Source organism: Cyprinodon tularosa, unplaced genomic scaffold (assembly GCF_016077235.1).
Source record: "Cyprinodon tularosa strain WSP-4 unplaced genomic scaffold, ASM1607723v1 ctg76, whole genome shotgun sequence".
NCBI lineage: Eukaryota > Metazoa > Chordata > Actinopteri > Cyprinodontiformes > Cyprinodontidae > Cyprinodon > Cyprinodon tularosa.
In genome coordinates this window covers 2,801,165-2,821,686 of record NW_024039518.1, presented here as the reverse complement: position 1 = coordinate 2,821,686, position 20,522 = coordinate 2,801,165, and the positions used below count along the sequence as shown (strand labels likewise).

The following is a 20,522-nucleotide window of genomic DNA, read 5'->3' as shown; positions in this document are numbered from 1 at the left end:
AGCAGCATGGGGGTTTGAGGCCATACCCAGAAATGCCAATGCCAATGCCTGCCAATCTCCTTAGATCTATTATGTAGCTGTAATCAGTCTTGCTGTAGAAGTTGATATGAGTTGGGTGCCATTTGACATAAAATAAAGCTGTTAAACGGTAAGGTTATGAAATTAAGTTGTTCTAATGCCAGATGAAATCCTTACAAGGAAGATTTCTTTAAGAACGAGCTGACAGGTTCTCCTGGTCTAAAGATATTGTATTTTCTCTTTGTGATTTAAGTTTAATTTACAGCCATATGTTGTTATCTGTTAATAGTTAAAGTAAGGATGTTTAAAAGGTATAAAGATCATTGGGTGCAGAGAATTTATAACTAACAAAACTTAAAACAAATATATAAATGGAGGATGTGTTTCAAACTGATTTGTTTATAAATTTATGTATGAAATAAACAAGGCAGTTACTGGTAACTGCTACCCTACCCTCTGGTAGGTAAAGTGGGTATATTCAAATTATTCCTGAAGAATTTATTTGTCTATTGTGTGATGTTTTGAAAGATATTTTGCTGAAGGTGAATAAGGTAAAATAAAACACATGAAATATCGCTGTTGTTAATATTTTATTGTTTTGAATTGTTTATTAATTCCCAGGCAAAGAAAGGATGATGATGAATATGATGATTGATATAAATATATCTTCTTCAGTACAGAGTTATATAACATATGGAAATGATTTAATGTAGGTTTTACAGAAAATTAAAAAAACGAATTGCAAAAACCAAATAAAGGTACAGAAAAGCTTTCGGTATACTTTTTTTGTGTGTACATATTTTTAAGGCAACCGCTTTTATACCTCTTGTCTTTGCCACAGCAAGCACATAGATATAAACTGGGTGCTGTTATATTGCATAGAGACTATATGTCTGCTTAAATATTTCTAAATACATATAGCAGTATACTGGACTTGCTGCATATTTAAAGAGAATTGTGCCTGAAATTATTTTTCTGTTAACTTGTCCAATAAGAAAGTGTTCAAAATTTAGCACAATTCCCTTTTTATTTTTAAAGTCACTCTGCCCCCTAGTGGTCAAATAACAAGAACACAAAACAGGGACCTGAAGTCAAGATCTATACTGCCTAAAAACATAAAATGTATTTGTGAAATTATGTGAATGTTAAAGGTAAAAATCAAATTTATTGTCAATTCTTATGAATGTAAATTCCTCTAATTAGGCTGAAGCACTTTACTGTACAAAGGCTTTCAGTCATCACTAATTTCTTCATCTTGAGATTGTAATCCTGCAATTGTTAATGTATCAACAGTTCTCTATACTTTCTGAAGTTTTAATTAAGGCCTCGGTTTCTTTTTTCACTTACTTAGCTAAGAATAAAGGAAATAAAGGTTGCTTTAAAGCTTCTGCACAGCACTGTATGCTTTAACAGAGTATCAGTAATGGCTTGGTTATCTTCATGGATTGATGGTGATGGACGCCTGACCAGACACCTGTCTGAGAGCAGAACAGTCCAGAGTAGCGATCACTCTAGTTTTCCCAGTCCTCTGTGGAGAAAACATCTCAGTCCAGGTCAGAGAGGAGCCTCCGGGGATCAGACTGTGAACGGCAAGGTTTTTCATTACAAACCAGACATACCAGACTCCTGTCAGAAGATGTATATTTTGGAAATATTGAATAAAACTCAGAAGCATAAATCAGAAGCTCATTACAGTATTTAATTTTAGTGTGTTAGCTCAAAAGTTTTTTATTAGAAATATAAAAATAATACAAATTTAACAATGTATACATTTACTATGTATAAATTTAAATTTAATGTCATCTATTTTGATTGAGGATTTGTCTAAACTTTAAAGTCCAGCTTTCTTCATTCTTGCACAGCCTATAGGGTAATGTAAACGAATTATGATTCTGAGATAAACTCAAGGGAATGTTGGATAAAATGTTATCATATGTTTTGATATAGATAAAATGCAAGGCTGTAGTTGCAGATTACAATAAAAACATTTTATTTAAAGGAAAATTCCTATGTATTTTCTGCCTGCTATGCTCACCTGTAATATCTGGATTTGGGCTCCATGACCCCAGCTCCTTCCATGCGCAGGTACACTTCCTCCAGGTTGAATGAGAAGGGGTTGGTAAACTGCACAGTAGCCATCATCTCTTCATTCACTTTGGCACTGCCGATCAGCTGCAGTTTATACAACATACAGAAGGATCACAGACTCCAAAGATGTCCTCATAGTTTCAGAATTCAAACAGATACAAATTGTACCAATTATCTTACCTCGACAGTGAGTTTGGGGTTGTGCAGAGCGATGATTTTCATGGCAGTCACGATACGGCCAGTTTCTTTGATTTTCCCAGTGACAATGAAGTGGAGGTTGGCTTGTTCCACCAAATGATCCATGTAGTCCTTCGACTGAACCGTAATTAGCTCCCTCACACCTGCAACAGTTACACTTTGATTAAGAAGTCCTTATACACCTGTAATCAGTGATGTAGACACACTGCATGGTGCTGCCATTACCCTGCATCGCAGTTGGTAGAGTTACATTATTTTTCTCTCACCCTGAGTCTCTAAATCTCTTTATAGCCATTGTTTACACACAGTTAAACATTTGTCTGTTCTTACTGTAAAAAGTTTTTTTGACCATGTGAAAACTTTCTCGGTCATCACCCTCTCAGTCCACATTGATCCAATAGTTCTTTCTATGTGGAATAAAAAAACATATTTCAACATATGGGAGACATGAGTATCAGCAGATCAGATGTTGTTTGAGTGTTTTAGTACCTAATCATTTTACGATTATATAACAATAAATGGTAAACCCTTCTGAAAATTCTAAGACTGCTCTTAAGAACCATGGCCATTCAAAAATTTTATTTCTGCGATGATTGAATATATGTATATAATATATATATTTATATTTTTCCTCCCTTATCCTACATTTTGTCTTATATTTCAGCTGCTCCATAGTTTCTCCAAGTTTCACTTGCATTCAGTGTTATTCTCCATGCATCCCTCAGTATAACATAAATTACTGTCATTGTTCAATGCTTAATTGTCTTAACCTGTCCATACTATCCTGTTTCTCTGTTTGCAACATATGTAATTTTTTTCTATGTTATCATTAAACTGCCATAATGCTCATCCCCAGGATTTGGTCTGCAGGTTTTTGTGCAAATTAGAAGTTGCAATTATGTGATATGTCTTTGTCTCTTTTCTTGCTTACAGTATCCCCCTCCCCTCTTAAAATATTCTTAAAAACCATGGCCTTTCAAAAATTTAACTTCTGTGATTTAAAATAAATACATATATTTATTCCTCCCTTATCCTCCTCTTTGTCTTATGTTTCAGCTGCTCCACAGTTTCTCAAAATTTCACTTGCATTCAGTGTTATTCTCCATGTATCCCTTAGTATAAGATTAATTGCTGTCATTGTTCAATGCAATTCTCTTAACCTGTCCATACAGTATAACCTGTTTCTCCTTGTGCAACATATGGAATTTTTTCTCTGTGTTATTATCATTAAACTGCAATGATGCTCATCCCCATGTGCTCATATGCTTTTATGCAAATTAGAAGTTGTAATTATGTGATATGTCTTTGTCTCTTTCCTTACTCTTGAGCCCGCTCCCCTCTCCTCTCATGTCAGCCTCTACTCACTCTTTTTGGCCTGAATGGTCACAGTGGGGGTCTTGAACAAGAACTCGTTGCTGGAGACTCCGGTGTAATAAACCACATTCCCACTGACGTAGGCTTCCACCGTGCGCTTCTGGTCACTGCAGTTTGAAAACTCCACACTGAGCTCCAGATCATCCCCAACACTGATCTCCAGGTTAGGCAGGACCACTTCCACATCAGCCTCTGGGGGGCTGGATTTCTCCCGCCTACAGCCAAACTCCTCTGCTTTTGCCAGGACAGTCCGCTCCTCTGGGCTCCCTATATTAGATTGAAGTGTTTAACACAGGTATAATCTTTAATAAAGGGAAGGGATTCATTTATATTATATGTGAAAAGGCTTTGGAAAAGGTAGTTGTGGATAAAAATGGTCCAAATTATCTTTTCGAAATGATGTCAGAATTATTCTTATATATCAAATATTACAATGAGTCCAACAGATGACATGCAGTATTTATATAAAAACTGCACAAATGGTCAATTGCAGCCAATTTTATCGATTTTATGCACTACCTTAATGTTTTAGAAAAAATATTCTGACTTCATACTTGCACTCTTGCATTTTACCTACAATAATTTGTTAATTTAATCTTCTCTTTGTGTTGCCTTGTGTGAGGTTTGTTTTGTTTGTCAGCAGCAGAAACTGTTTTCTGCTGCTGCTCCAATTAACACTGGCACCTGAGTTCGATGTGATCACTGACCTTCAGGAAACTTGTATTGATCAATGAGGTCTCTGCAACCCTCGCTTCCCGCAGCTTTGGTTAAAATCATGCGACCCACGTGAGTTTGGTTCAGTTTAACTGGCTCCATGGTGCCGTCATTCTTCCGTGCATAAAACACAACGTCACTGTTGACCTGCATGGAAGAAAGACAGGTAAAAAACAATTGGCTAAATCTATGACTGTTGGGCACAAAACATAATATGGATGTTGAATATATTTACTTTTATAGTAATTTTCCAGAAAGTTTAAATACTTCTTAAAGGCTCTAGAGGTAAATAAACTAACCTCAGCGAACACAAAGGGTGCATCAAATGGAAAGCAAATTTGTCCATGTTTGATGGCCAGGACTGATGCAGGTCCACATCGGTACATCCCTTCACAAATAAAGCAGCAAGGAAAACAAGATTCAGTACATTTGCATTCATATACATTCAAGGTCCAAACATACTTTGTTAATTTGCAAAGTTCTGTGTCTTCATCGCCTATTGGTACCACTAGTGCAGATCTTCAAAAGACCTTAAAATTTCACATTTCACAATGATGATGGTCAGGGAGGTAAAAAATAGTCAAAAGTTTAAGGATGAGTTTCCTACATTTTACTAGGATTTATCAAAACTTTTTTCTAATGTTGTCAAACTAGATTTAGCCCCATTTTTAGGAAACCTTTCATTTTGAGAGCCTCATGTTTTTCGTATGTTTCATGATCAAAGAAATGTCCTGACAAGGAAGAGATGATGAAGTCGTCCCACTAATATTAAGCTCTCAAACAACCTCAGTAGTTTATTACAAATCCATACCTTAAATTAACCATAATTAAATACTTTTATAGGGCAATGATGAAGAGGTGAAATGTAGTAGTATCATACCAAGGCAAAAAAAAAAAACTTCTTTCAGAGTTCATGTAATCTGACATGTATCCGGCCTAGCTAATTATGATGTAGGCAACATTAGGTCGAGGATGTTTAAATCCAAGCCTGTCTGGAGCCTCAATCTCTGAGCATGCTGTGTAAGCTCAGAGAAACCTGTGATGTTGACATATCAACTGCTGTGATGTGAAAAGACAGTGTTATCTACATGATGGGGTTCTTGGTTGCTTGTTTGGCCTCTGACAGGCGTATGCTTTATGAAACCAGCATACTAGTTCTAATTCAAAACAAGTAAGGAAGGTGTGTGAAATTCCTTCTGTGAAAGGCCACACCTTACCTCCAGCCCAAGGTTGAGGCGTTAATTCAACCCCAAGGCAGTTTATAATCAATTTTTACATGTTCTATATTCGCCAGACTAGACTGAGTTGAAATAACATGTTTAAAATTGCTAAACAGTTTACACTGTGAGAGAGTTGGAACAAAACTCTTAATGAATAATCAAAAAGAGAAAAGAAGAAAAAAAATGAAATTCAAAACTTATTAGGGCTGAATTTATCTAAACATAGTTCAAAGTGTCAAAAATTAACACCACACACTAATGTTCACACTTATCTGGATTTATAGACAAATACAGCTGAGTATCGTCAGCATAACAGTGGTAATAAATCCCTGAATCTCTGATACATTATAGCAACAGCTGATCCAGGGTATGCTGACAGGATTCAATGCAGTTTATTTCAGTTTATTTATATAGCGCCAATTCACAACATCATCGCAAGGCACATTACAATTCAACCAGATCATACAGTCTAATTGATTAAACGTTTTCTATCGAAGGAAAACCAGTTGGCTATCTGCTGAGGCTGACTGGGGTTCAAGGAGACAGAAGCAGAGATACAAAAAGCGGCTGTAAAAGGCAGCCCCGTCCAGGAAACACACAGCCAGGCAGACAAGCTCCAAGCCAGCTCCCATGTCAGAGGATAAAGAGAGCACAGCCAGCCAGTCACAGTCAGAGAAACAGGACTACACTGAAAAACAGTCCAATTTCCAACATCTATAAACAAAGGTGTTGATGGCAGCACAGCTGATATTTCTTTCCAGGATCGAGTCACAGCCAAACAGAGGCTAGGCTACTGTAAACAAGCCCTCAGAAAACCATCAACACTTCACTCATGAAATTCAGGCATCTTGCCAAAAACACAATGACTGATCATAACCGTGTAAAAGCATTATATCCCACAACTCCAAATTCCACTGATGTTTTTATTAGCACATGTGTTTTTTGTAGATAAGACATCACAGATAGGTTGGCATTGGAGAAACTCTTCTGATAATTTATTTTTTAAAGAAAACTCAACAGAGAGAGCATGGGACAACATTCAACACTCAGGACAGTATAAAGAGAATATACAAAGATAAATGACATTGATCACCATCTCTGTAAGCTCCAACCAGATTAGAGCAACATTTCCTGTTGCATCATTTGCAAAATATTATCACCAGGGCTGCAAAGAGCCAGGGCACTAGGCTCAAAGCATTTATTTTAATGTTGTAAATCTGTTTAGATTTAAGCTTGGACTTTTCTAACGTGATTCTGAAAATATTCTCCTGCATCAACCAATTACTTAAATTAAAGTTGCATCTCTAGGCTAATAATTGTGCAGAAGGCTGTATGCTAGTTTCATAGGAAGACCATTTACCATCACTGGTTTCCTGTGGTGTTGCATCCACAACCTGCCAGCCTCCAAAACCTGGCAGGAGGTCTGGTCTGGACATGTAGCATTCATTCCAGCAGTGATAGTTCCTAAAAGAGAAAATATTTTTTAAATCAAAGAAAGTAAGATTTGCTCCAACAGTCTAACTTCTTACACAGGACCTTTTCTGTCAGCCTTGGTTTTCTCTACATCACTGAGGACAGTGTGAAAAATTCAGTTAATACATTAAAATACATGTTCTTAGGAACCCTAAATGCCCCAAGAAGGTTGAAATAATTGTTATAGCATCTGCAAATACAATAAAACAAATTTCTCATTAATGTGATTTCTGCATTGTAGAAAATTTATAAATTGTCCAACTTTAGTAAGATGATTATCTGTTAACTAAAGTGTCCTTTGCTCTCAATAATGCAATGGATTGACCCTGACCAGTGGATCCAGCTCATGGATCTTTGCTTCCAACATAAACTAGTTAATCAGGAAAGCAGAAGAGAATATTCAATGAAGTCCAGATATGAAAGTGAACTGAGAGCACAGTGCCGGGGTAACTGGTCACAGGTCCTTTTCTGTTTTTATGCACACTTAAATGTTTAAGATCATCAAACGCGTTTTAATATTAAAGATAACACAATAAAAAAAAGCATCTTTTAACAATGATTTCAATCACTTCAGGAAAAAATGGCACCATTTATAAGTAAACACCTTCTTTATTAATTATACTGCAAGTAACTACAATCAACAATCTAATGTATCTTGTCACACAAAGCCTGAAAACTGCCAGACCTTCAAAAACAACAAACCACTTAGATAGGATCTGTATCACAATAAAAAGCAAGATCCTAACAAGCATCACATCCTGCCTCCATCTAACGGAGTTCAAGAACAGATTAGATAAAACTTAAAGATCTATGAAGAGAGCATTTGATACCAGATTGAATCCTTGGTGCGTTTTCGATCAATGCTGCCGTTATCGTTCAAAATAATATCCATCTTCAGGTTTCCATCGTTGTCATGAGCAGAGTAATAGTTGGTGACAACCCTGGATGGGATACCCAGACAGCGCAGGACTGGAACACAGAAATGGGACCAAATTTTAACAGATATAATTCAGGGATGACGTACTTGGTGTAAATATACATATGAATTTCCTTAAAGGATTTTGTCTTTGATAAGTTTCATATATTTCGGAAAGCATTTAGCTTAGGAAGTGGTTGTTGTTGCTTAGGTATAATTTACTTTTCTCTTGAAAGTCAGTTTTCAATTTTAAATAAAAGAAAAAAGCATGTTTCATAAGAATAAAAGAATATTATTAACAAAGATAATCACCAAATTCTGCTTATCTCAGGCACCCTCTCAGATCATAATAAGGCGGCCTTTTCAAAACTGAACGTAATGTTAGTCATAAACTCAGACTTTGGTATGCAAAGTTATATATATATATGTATATATATATATATACATATATATATATATATATATATATATATATATTTTTTTTTTTTTTCAAAAAGACATTAATTGTAAACTCTTTATCCCACTATACATGGTCTGTTAATAATATTGATGAATATGCAGATGTTGATGAGTTTACACATTAATTTCAGATCATTAAACCTTTGAAAATAGGGCCAGAGCATAATGAGAGGACCTAAGCCTAAGAATCAGTACTGACAAAGGCACACTGTATTTTTGTCTTGTTGAGCTCTAGTGGAAAATAATAATTGGAACAGGACAATACTCAAACATCTAAAACAAGCTCTCACAGGAATTAAAGACGGCAGCAAAGACCCAGCACTGAGCGTAGCATACTGGCATCTTGCTGCTGGCATAGCCAAGCAGGATGTCAGTGCTGCCAGTCCAGGAAGTGGGCGCTACTCCGTAGGTGTAGTCACCGGTCCAGTTCCCCACCAGCACACCATCATCGTCACGTGCGTTCAGCTGCAGAGAAAATGTTTTTTATCATTTCAAAGACATTTTTAAAACTTAACATTTTCTTGAGACGTTTTTTTTTTTTGTTTTCCTCACCATTGCAGAGGCCTTTCTGGTCACCTTTATGGGGTCTCCTCTGTTGGTGAGTGGCATCTCAGACCTATCCATGATGTACAGACAGGCCTCCAGAACTCCATAGTTGAACTAAGAGGTGAAATAGAAAAAAAAAAATCAGAGCCTTGAAGAAATCAGAAAATATGTAAATATATTTTCCTCCTACTTGTCCATAGTTCCAGTTTCTCTCAGAAACATCGTCGTAGGAGCCATGATAGATGATCCCCATCTCATTCATCACACACTCTTGTCTCTCCGCCTCATCATCCAGAAACACAGCATCCTCTATGGGAAGAACAATAGTCCAACGTTGCACTTCAAAAACGCCTACAAAATCAAACCTAATGTATCGTATGGTAAACAAACCTGCTACCCAAGGGTTGAAAAGGATGTATAAATCTCTGCTGTTGTCCCGCTTTGTCCTACGAATGCCAAAAGGAGTCTGCACTGCAATATACATGTGATATTTGCCCACAATGCTGTTGGCCAGAGGAGTGATGGCCATGGTGACCACATTGTCATTGGTATGTGTGATGCGGCCTTCCCAGGTGCTCTGACGTTCTCTGGTGGGAAACACAGGAATGTAGGTGCCCTTGCTGTACTGAGGGCTGGAGCCTGAGAGAACAAGAAGAATCAGAGGGTTTTTAGTGCATGGGGTAGTAAACATTCACAACTATTGGCATTACTGCAAAAGATGTTTTCCTATTCATCAGGTAAATTTATCAAAACCAAATCAGAAAGGCCAGCGCTGTGTTTAGATGTCCCCTGGACTGGGTGCAGGAGGTGGGAAACAAAGGGGCACTAACTAAAATAACATCTCTGTTGGATCATGTCTCCCTCCCCATGCATGAAGCTGTTGCTAAAGTGGAGAGCTCCGTCAGTGACAAACTGCTGCACCCTAAATGCAAAAAAGGGAGCGTTTTCACAGATCCTTCCTCTAGGCAGCTGCAACACCATCACTGTTCCCAACATCCTCAATAAGTTGTTACATTCATGCTGATTCTTGCAGTTTTCTTAGTCACTTATACAACATGCTGCTATTTTTCACATATAAATTATTGTAAAAATGTTTTTAGCTGTATATTGGTTATTTATTCTTTCTAGATGCACAGTATTTATATTGTAAAAGCACTGTACAGTACAATTATTCCAATTCTTAACTCACTTATTTTGTTATTTTTATGCAGACTGAAAATCCGGCTTTTCTTCTATTACTCTATCACAGTATTTTCCATATAGTTTGTGCCTAACTTTTTACATATAGCAACCACGAGATGCCTCCATTTGCAGCCGCTTTGCAAGATTAAACTGTGTAGAGAATTTTTAAATGTCTCTTATCATCCTCCATGTGTGTCAGATAGATTTCAGTCCTTCAGTTTTGCTTACAGTTCCAGTAGTTTTAAGCTTGTATTTGTCTGACTATAGACATGGCTAAAATTAAATAGCAGCTATTTCTGTGCAGCCTTTTCCTTTATTTGCAAACACCATTACACACTTACTTAAATAGCAGGTTATCTAAGCTCGCCCTTTTTGCAGAGGGATTAGAAGGATACCTCCAGGAACTCCTGAATTATCAATCAAGTAATTTAACATAGTGGCAGAAGGTTTAGCACTGGTGACTATGCAACAATCATCTAGTGTGCAGTGTTGTTGTTTTCCCCCATTAAATAAAAGCACTTAAATTAAAACTAGTGAAGAATATTTCAGGGAATATATATTTTGAAGGTCTCTTTTTTAAGGATTCCAGGTACTATATAATCTTTCTGAATTAGAAGTTGTGGTGCCATTAATTGCTGACTACTTTAACTGAATCTCGGGGAAATCAATCCCACACTGAGACTTCTATCTGGAAATATCTTACCAATGACAAACTCGACAGCAAACTTGTCCTGGTTAGGTTTGTATGGACGGTTGAAGGTGATCTTGACCGTGAACTCTTGACCTCGGCGGACAATGAGATTGTCAGACTGGTAAAGGTTGGTGTGGTGTTCAATCTTATTGCTCTGATCACGCCCCCTCATCATGTCCACATCCCAGATGTCCAGGTATTCTGAATGGACAAGAAGGGGAAGAAACGGAAAAAAACAAAGTTTAAAAATTTTTCTTAAAGATTCTGATTAAGGAAAAGCAAGAAAACTACTTTTTGTGCAAGTTATATTCATTTAAATGCCTAATAATGAACTGCTTAGTGCAGTTTTAAATTTTTTTCTGGCTCCAAGAGCACAGGACTCTCTGAAGAGTCAACAAAATTGGAGGTGTTTAAAAAAGCAATGGTTAAGCTACTGAAAAATTATAGTCCAAAAAAAAACCTTTCAATACTTAATCTACTAATAAATATAAATTATATTTTTCTTGTGCAAACATTCCCAAACTTCAAACTAAATAAAAATTGAAGTTCTGCTAAATTAAAATCTTCTGCCCTTGAACCCTCTGCCAATATATTCACATGTAGTTATTTGCAGCAGTTGAATAAATTTCCAGTTAGTCTATTTATAAAGTTTTGTTTCATCTGGACATCTCTGCTGGCAGAGATCTGCAGCAGCAGGAAGTCTGCACTCTTCATCTAGTTTGCACGTCACTCATCCATCAATCATGTCCAAAGACTAACGGAAAAACTGTCACTTACAGGCAGAAGTCTTTATCTTCACAGAGCTTCTGAGGAAGCAGTCTATTCTTCTGCATTAACCCTTTCTCTTTCTCACATTTTAAGCCATGGAGTTTTAATATTCCTATTTATTACTGCATATGTCCTAACAGATGCTACTGTTTCAGGTCCTCACCTGCCAGAGGAGGGTATCCTCTTGGCCCTGCTGCCACAAAGTACTCTAACTCCGGCATGTCTGTTGCCTCAAGGTTTGAGCTATCGAAGGGAGCCGAGGCTCGGCCACGGATGCCAACCTTAGGAGGACGTCCAGTAGGAGGAGGTGGAGGAGCAGAAGGGGTTGGGGAAGCTCCTTGGTCAGACATTTTGATGATAGGTTGAAACACTGTAAGACTGGGAGAGGTAGTAAGAGAGAGAAGTATAAGCATAGCTTCTACCAGGCTGACAACAGATGATATGGATTTTAATGGATCAGAAGGAATCACTACAATCAAAGTTTAAAGAGCAGAATTTCATTATTTAATTGTTAGAGTATGAAGACTAGTGTTCAGATTTTAAGTTAAAGTCAGTGATGAAACAATGGCAGTTTCCAAGCTTTTGCCTTGCATGTGGTCACCATATGTGTTTGTGGTTCGGCTGGAGGCATTTGCTGTACAGTCACTCCCCTTCCTGTAAGAACTCCAAATGTGTGCTTGTTAATAAGTATTGTGTTTTCTTTTGTTTGGTTGTCAGAGAAGAGAGGATGTTGCATCAATATGCACTATTTACTCATGATAAATCATCAAATTCATGAAACATGCAAAAAAGATTGAAAAAAAAATAAAACCATTATAAGTTTAATTTAACATCTTATAAATGCTTATCCGTGAGAGAATTTGCAACACAACTCATAAAAATGTTTAACTTCCTGCAGCAGCAAGTTGTGCTATAGGGAAATTACTTCGAAATTTCTGCAGCAGCTTTAACTTCTTTTAGTAGCATTGATAATATTATTTCATTGTGAAATAAAATGATACATGATTCCAAAAGGGCTTGACAGATACATTTTTTTGCTGTGGGACATTTTTACCCTCCCCCAAAATAAAACTTACTGGCAAGACAATCATGTAATAAGCAAAAAAGTCCCTTGTTTATAGCTTAATCATATAATAACCTAACTGTTTTATTAAATCTTTATTTTTTTGTTTTGTTTGTTTTTTAGAGAATTTTAAATGAACAAACATCATTAACTTCAAGTAAGAAACCAAACTAGGCAAGGATAAAATTTAGGAAAAGTTAATATCTAAATTAGTATTAATGGCTGCTAAGAGATGGCCATCTATGTTTGCTATCTGGCAAGGCAAAGAAATAGACAGCAGAATGTGTCAACAGGAAAATTACATTTGCGCTCAGGCCTTTTTATGTGAAAGAGGCAGAAGGAAGGCCAATGATAACAGAAAGCCATAATTGGTAATGGGTTTCAACGTTAAAGAAGATGCTTTGGTCTGATTTTTCCAAAACTGAACTTTTAAGCAAGTATGCAAAATACTTGTATCGCAAAAAACTACTGCTGAGGATGTCACATAGTGATTTCAGCATTAATCTGTGGAGATGTGGGTAATGTATTAAGATTTTATAGGTAGGTGTAAAAGACTTTCCTAAATCATGGCGGTAGGGGTTAATTTTCCAGCAGGAAAACAAATCTAAACATAGAGCCAGACTAACAGAGGGATAATCCCAGGTCAAACCATGTATGTTAGAATGACTCAGTCAAAGTCCAATTTAGTGATGCTCTTATGTAATCTGACAGCTTCCAATGCAAAGAAGAATGAGCAAAATACTCACATGCTAGATATGCAGAGTTGGTAGAAATATAAGTTGTAAAATATTTCAATAAAACACTGCAGTTCAGATTTATTAACGAAAACACAAGAAAACGATAGTTCCTCTCCAGTTCCCCTTACAATTAAGCCTTGTTTTGGTTCATGATTTAAAATAGATAAATATTGAAACTTTCAGTTTGTAGCGTAACCGAAAATTAGAAACTTCCTGGGGCTTAAGTACTTTTAGACAAGTCTGTCTATTGTGTTTCTGTTTTCTTTAATCCAATGCAGTAACCTAGGTTTCTCTCAGAAGGACCATAGAGGTCTCAGATGAACTGAAAATAATTAGTGTCTCTGTGCTGCTATAAGGTGTCTTTGAAAGCAGCATTTGCATCTTTTGACAGCAGACGAGTTTTTGCAGATGCATGTAGTCTCTTTATGACGTAGTCTTTTGTCCTGTTTGACTTCAGTCTAAAAAAATCCCAGTCAAACTTGCAACATTTGGTTCTGCTATAAAAATTAGACTTTTATTTGCTATTATTTATGAATGTTTAACCAAATGAAAGCTTCTGCCTGTATATTTCCCCCACTATGCCAAGGCATCCCATAGAGTCCATAAATGTGGATCTAGTGTTTTTTGTTGTTGTTGTTTTGTTAGAAAACAGAGCTCTCACTGTGTTAAATGATGACTAATGCATCCAAACTTCGCCCCAACCCTCTTTCTGTGTAACACCCACATTATATAACAGCTGCTCTAACTCTCAGCCAGGTGTCTGCCACACCAGCTGGAAGCTGAGAGCGCCCTGCATGAAATGAAAACAGCTTTTATTTGTTCGACGGTTTTCTCCAAACTGGAAACGTATTCCTGTCATCATCAACGCTGCGGCTTCGTGCCCATCTGGCCTCTGCTGCCAGCTGGAAATATGTGAACCCCATGTGAGTTGAGGTCATTTTAGCCATGCTTCAGGTTCTCTGGATTTGATGAATCACACAGAGGATACTGTTGCTCTTTGTTTGCCCTGCCTGGTGGTTTAACAAACTGGGGTACATTTAAAATGTGACATTAATTAAGTCAATGGCAGGTTTGACATTAGGTCATCTAAACTATTTTTGGATTAACTAAACTACCTGTTAAATGGTATTACCTTCATCAGAGTACAAAGTTTTAGACACATTTACGAAGATGTTGAGCACAATCAGAGTCTGTGTGTCTGTTTAGTTAAAAGGCAGAAAATAAAAACCTGATCTTTAAGAATTAGAAATTGATTTTCCCCCCAGCAGGCGTAGTTACTTGTTAATGTAGGTTAACTGGCATCAAATTTAAAAGTGTGAGTATTACTAATTATAGTTGTTAGGTTTATTCTTTTATAAATCATGTGCATTGTTACTTTGTTAGCCAGATAGAGTAGATGGCCTTCCTTGACATTGTGGATGTCACTTTGTGTAAGTTGGTCATCTAAATAGAACAGCTTTCTTGTCTTTTAAAGATACACAAGATACGGGCACATCTTGGAGCCGGACTGATAGAGGAGAGCTATCTGTAATCTTGGGGCTTGGATGACGTGTCAGTTTCTGGTGCAACACATAGACTCATGAGCTATAAGAAGCAGGAGATGACCTTGTTTGGGGCTCAATCTTTGCTGGACGCTCGCGGACGTGATTTTTGAGACCACAGCTGTGCAAGCTCCAAGCATTTTTCTCTGTCCTGTAACGACCTGATCTGGAATAAACTCTGTTACTTTTTTACTCCTGTTTTTATAGTCCTTTTTATATGGTTTTACCCAGTTTGAGAGTAGAGTAGTAAACAACTTGCTCCCAGGAAAAGAACCGGAAGGGAAGTCCCGAGGCGCAACTGCCTTCAAGGGGACATAACTTCCTCATTTTAACTTAGCTCTGGTTTTCTTTGCCAGCTTTAACTGTTCTCTCTGTCTCTGTGATTTACTTTGACAAGATTACTTTAAAGATTTATTTCTTAAAAATTAAACAAAAAAACAGGAAAAGGATACTAAAGATGTGGATAAAAACCTGAAGTGTACATTTCTGCAGAGGTTTTTGGTGAAATCAATAGTTGTGCAATGTGGGTTCCTGTTCTATACTTCTTTTTTAAAGTCCAGATACCATGCATGTATATACCAGAATTTGGCCTCTTTTTTTAAGATCTCAATATTGAAACTATTTGTGCAAATGTATAATATTCTGTAATTTCTTATTGTCTTATGGAGCTTTGTTTTTACACTCCTGTGTTTGTCGTTGGATTTCCCTGAATTTTTTTTTTTTTAGTTGTGTTTGTTGAATTTCTCTCTACCGTCCCCTCAGCTGTTAAACACCTGTTTTACATCAACTTCCCTTTTATTTAGTTCTCAGTTCAGTTACTAATCACATTAAAATCAAGTCTTTCTCCTTGATGTCATGCTTGTTGATCCTTGTTTTTTCTTGCACCATTTAAAAATGTTTATCTTTTGCTATTATACTTGCTCCTCTGTCATACATGTAAAATTTAATATGTGAGTTTTAGGGGTTTGTTAATATTAAAAAAACTTTGTTCATGCTTTGCTTGGCATCAAAGGCAAATCAATGCATTTGTCTCTGCATTTGTTTTGTGCTTTATAAGAAAAAGTGTGTAAAAAATTGAGCAGAAAGCACATATTTGTGGAACTGCCTCTCTGACTCATTGTTAAGTGTAAAATGTCCATTCACATCTGTCATCAAAATCACTTCCTGTGTTGTGGGTTAAAACCTTTGCTGGATGTTTTTTTCTGAACAGATCTATTTAAACTAGACATTAGAGATTTTTTGAAGGCGGCTCCTAAACTTGGAAGTGATAAGATATCAGTCTTATTTTAATATGCTATATTAGCATGATCTTGTTTTCTGTTTTTGACTGATCTTTAGAATCTCATTTGGTTTTCTTTAGATTCTGATATCAAACCAGCAAAACAGTGTATTAGTTTGAGATGTTTAGACCAAAAACAGTCCTAAAAGGCTGAATATTCCTGTCGCCCAACCTTAAATCTTGCCTAATGATGTTAATGCAAAATACTTTGAGATTTTGTCACTACAACAAGAATGTTTTCATTTTTTGGGTGAGAAATCACCACAATTACTGTTGCAAAGCAAGTAGATTTGTATTATAAGGCATTCACCATATTTGATGTTAGAAATGTAAATAACAGTATTTAATACTGTTTTGGCATCAGTTAATATAGATATATATGTATATTGAAAAACACTTTGAAAAGTGCTTTTGATAATGATTAAATTTTATACATTAATTAAAAGCCAAAAGAAAAATGAAATTCCTACAAGGCATAACTGTGATTGATTTTTTCTTTTTTGATAAAGACTAAATACTTCATGAAAACAACTTTATGAGAAAAAAGATATTCTCCAGCCTTTAATAAATTGGTTTTTGTGCAATTTTTCATCATAAAACTCATAGCAGCCCCCCCTTCCCATTTTCCATAGAGAAAAAAATCTGTTCCATCATAGAAGAGCATCTGCTCTAAGTTAAACACATATTTTCATAATTTAAGATGAGGAATGTCTGCTTTTGTTGCTGCAATAAAATGCAATTCTGAAGATATCTCTGCTGGCTCGTGAAATTCATTTTATAATGTGTTTAGATAGGCATTTTTTCTTTTTTTAAAGTCATGATTTTGAATTATTGTGGGACAGATTTGCAAAAAGCATTCAGTTAACTTTTTTTGAAGTCACTCTCAACTGTTTCTGTAATTGCATTAGCATCTTCTCATTAAGCCACTGTAAAATAAAAAGCGACTAAATTTGCAGTAAAATGGCGTATCTACTCACCAGTCAGGTTTTAGAGGCTAAGATGGAGATCTGCTTTGAGATCGCACCTCGGTTAGAGTTTTGGAGAGAAGCTGCTGGTTGGTGGAGTTGATCCAGTGCTGCTGCTCCATCCAGGAGTTTCTGGCTCTGCTTATAAACCCAACCAGCCCAGGAAGAGGGCCAAAGGAGTTTGGGTGTGTCTGTGTATTGAAGTTGTTCTTGTGTCAAATGTTTGGAGCAGGATGTGGGTTGGACAACCCCCCTCCACCCCCAGCCTCAGCCCGATAAACTCACCCAGATAAAGCCTCTGTTACTTTATCTTATTTTGGGAATCGCACTCTTTCGACACTGTGGTTTTCTTTACCAGCACTGGCCTGTTTCTGTTATGACATGCATACTGTTTGCAGAGGACAGTACCGGAACAAACTGTTGCACAGAAGCCTTGAAACGGGGGGACATGATCTAAACACATTTATCTCAGAAATGTTTTGACAGGAACCAATTTTTTTACAGGAAAAAATACATGATAAATGTAAAAATTATACAAAAAATTGTTGGATAACTCCACATGAAACATAACTAAAGAGTAACATCACACTGTATAAAGAGTCATACATAGTGTTGATATCTGCTTGATTAACAAAAAATAACACAACGTATGTAATTGTGGGAATTTAGTTGTTATTCAACATGATCCAGTTTTATTTTTTATGTTTTTAGGATAACAGCGAATAAAAAAGCTGAATGCTTTAGTCTACTTGCAAAGTATGAATCAATAATAGCTTTATAATATTTAAATCATTACAGCCTTTTTGACACCATGACTTCAGAAATTCTGTCATTTTCCTAATGGGTTTATTCTATTAAGAACTGTCAGCAAGTAAGAAATCAAGCAAAACTATGATGAAAAGAGCTCATTATCTGGCTGTCAGTTGAAACTGCTTTGCTAAAGTTTTCTATAAGAATGAAAAAGCCCGAAGTCTTCTAATTGTATTCTGTGTGACACATCAACAGAAGGATATATATATATATATATATATATATATATATATATATATATATATATATATATATATATATATATATATATATATATATATATATATATATATATATATATATATATATATATATATATATATATATATATATATATATATATATATATATATATATATAGATATATATATAAATATATATATATATATATATATATATATATATATATATATATATATATATATATCTATATATATATATATATATATATATATATATAGAGAGAGAGAGAGAGAGAGAGAGAGAGAGAGAGAGAGAGAGAGAGAGAGAGAGAGAAATGATTAAAATAATTAATAATAAAATAAAAATAAAAAAATTAAATAAAATAGAAAATAGCTTTGGCTTTAACTGTTGTTTAGAAATAGAAATCTAAAAAGTGTGGGGTGCATTTCTCTAACACTCGATACTTAAACCACTTTATAAGATATCTAGTGTAAAGAGAGTTTACCTGTTTGTAATTCATTCTCTCACAAAGTGATGGAATATTAAAAAAATTATTTATATGGATGACACATGATACTGTGTGAAATCTTGAATATACTTTCACTTCTGTAGAATACTGTAGTGGCAGCATGCTGCAGAGACTGCCAGGACTGCAGTGGAATGATCTAAGTCAGGGTTTCTTAATTTTTATCTGTGCTGCCGCATCTAAATGAAATGGCTGAATCACCTTTTCAGCTTGCAGTTGAGTTCTGAAAATTACCAGATTTAACACATTAATTTTGATTAATGAATTCATTCTATAGATTCTAACGTGTTCAATAAATTTCAAATACTAAAGTCCCTAGCTTGAGCCTTTGTATTCTTTGTTTTTTGTACACCTGGAAATCTGACCAAAAAGCTGCATCTCAAGCGTTCTACTGGGGCTATACAAGCTCAAAACCACCTCAGTGCTACGGAGGCTACACATTGACTGTTGCTCTGTGTTCAATTCAATTTAGTCTATTTATATACCACCAATTCACAGCACACGTCATCTCGAGGCACTTTACAGAGACATTTCAATCAGATCATAGAGTCAGATTGATTCACAGTTTTCTATCCAAGGAAAACCAGCTGATTACATCAACTCATTGAATTCAAGGCAATCCCTCACCCCAAGCATGCTTGTAGCAACAGTGGAGAGGAAAACTCCTTTTCAACAGGATGAAACCTCAAAATATATTTCTCAAAACTCTTATTAAAAACAAAACTGCAGTTAACAGTGTCGGCTTCTAAGGCCCGAACCTCTGCAGGAGCAGACATCAGGTTAGTGACCACATAATAAATGTGTGCATCACTAACCTGCTCTTATAGTTCAGTCCGAGCCCAGAGGGTGGGTTTGATTCCAGCCAAACAGAAATTGAACTGTTTTGTCTGCCTTAAATTACTGGATCCTTCTGTTCTGAGCTTGACCAAGGTATATTAAATTTTTTTTCATGATCTGATAATTCTCCTTATTAGAAATTTTACATAAAAATTACATTACAAATGTAAATGATAATCTTCAGTGCATGTTTATAGCATTTTTAAAGCTTGCATTTTTTTTATGGGGGGCCCAAATATCAATGTCTTTCATGGGGTCCTGAATTCCCGGCAGAGGCCCTGATCTCTGGTGAGTGTGATTTATTTTTTTGTGCTTTATACGCTTTTTCATCTGGTAATTAGATGCATATGGAGAGCTGTGGTTATAGAGTAGCAAACTAGTACTAGTACCCCTAATGTTCCACATGTGCATTGCAAGGGGGCCGGGATCGACCTGTTCTGCTTTGTTAGAGCCCCATTGAAAAATTAATCAAGCTATCAACCAAAAAGTACATTTTATCTCATATGTTTGAGTTTAACAAAACCAGGTAGAGGAATATGGAAATAAAGCACAACCTGGGATCAGTTGTTTATCACACTGAGCTATTGGAGCTCATCAAAGCAGCTCAGGTGTCTTGACTGAATTTTTGTTCTGTATTTTGTTCTCAATTCATCAAGTTTAAATGTGATTGTAAGGGTTTTTACAGGTTTATAATAGACAGATGGTTGAATAAAATAAATAACAGATTAAAAACAACGAATATAGATGTTACTGTGCTAAATCATTAGCAAATAAGGTGTTATTAGAGACCCTGTAATTAACTCCATTAAAAACTTTAATGGAGCCCCCACCACTAATTTAGATATTATTTTTTTGTTCAATCAACAATCAGACCTAAATCACATTGAGACTTTCAGGGAAACAAGTAACAATCTATGTTTGCATGTTCCATTGG

General features: G+C 35.9%; 1 protein-coding gene across 2 annotated transcripts; it reads right to left on the bottom strand.

Moving 5' to 3' along the window:
- Nucleotides 1-591: 591 nt before the first annotated feature.
- f13a1b (coagulation factor XIII, A1 polypeptide b) lies at nucleotides 592-17,415 on the bottom strand. 2 transcript variants are annotated; one of them, XM_038270405.1, is made up of 15 exons: nucleotides 17,245-17,415; nucleotides 11,811-12,025; nucleotides 10,892-11,080; nucleotides 9,397-9,645; nucleotides 9,197-9,315; nucleotides 9,013-9,120; nucleotides 8,751-8,925; nucleotides 7,916-8,054; nucleotides 6,973-7,076; nucleotides 4,692-4,780; nucleotides 4,386-4,539; nucleotides 3,670-3,945; nucleotides 2,287-2,447; nucleotides 2,054-2,190; nucleotides 1,457-1,598 (listed from the first exon to the last, which is right to left on the bottom strand). In XM_038270405.1, the coding sequence occupies exons 2-15, from the start codon at nucleotides 11,995-11,997 to the stop codon at nucleotides 1,457-1,459; spliced, it is 2,229 nt and encodes a 742-aa protein (XP_038126333.1). In that variant the 5' UTR covers nucleotides 11,998-12,025; nucleotides 17,245-17,415. The 2 variants fall into 2 exon arrangements, with proteins under 2 accessions (XP_038126335.1, XP_038126333.1); XM_038270407.1 differs by lacking the exon at nucleotides 17,245-17,415 and having other exon boundaries at nucleotides 592-1,598; nucleotides 11,811-11,997.
- Nucleotides 17,416-20,522: the final 3,107 nt, after the last annotated feature.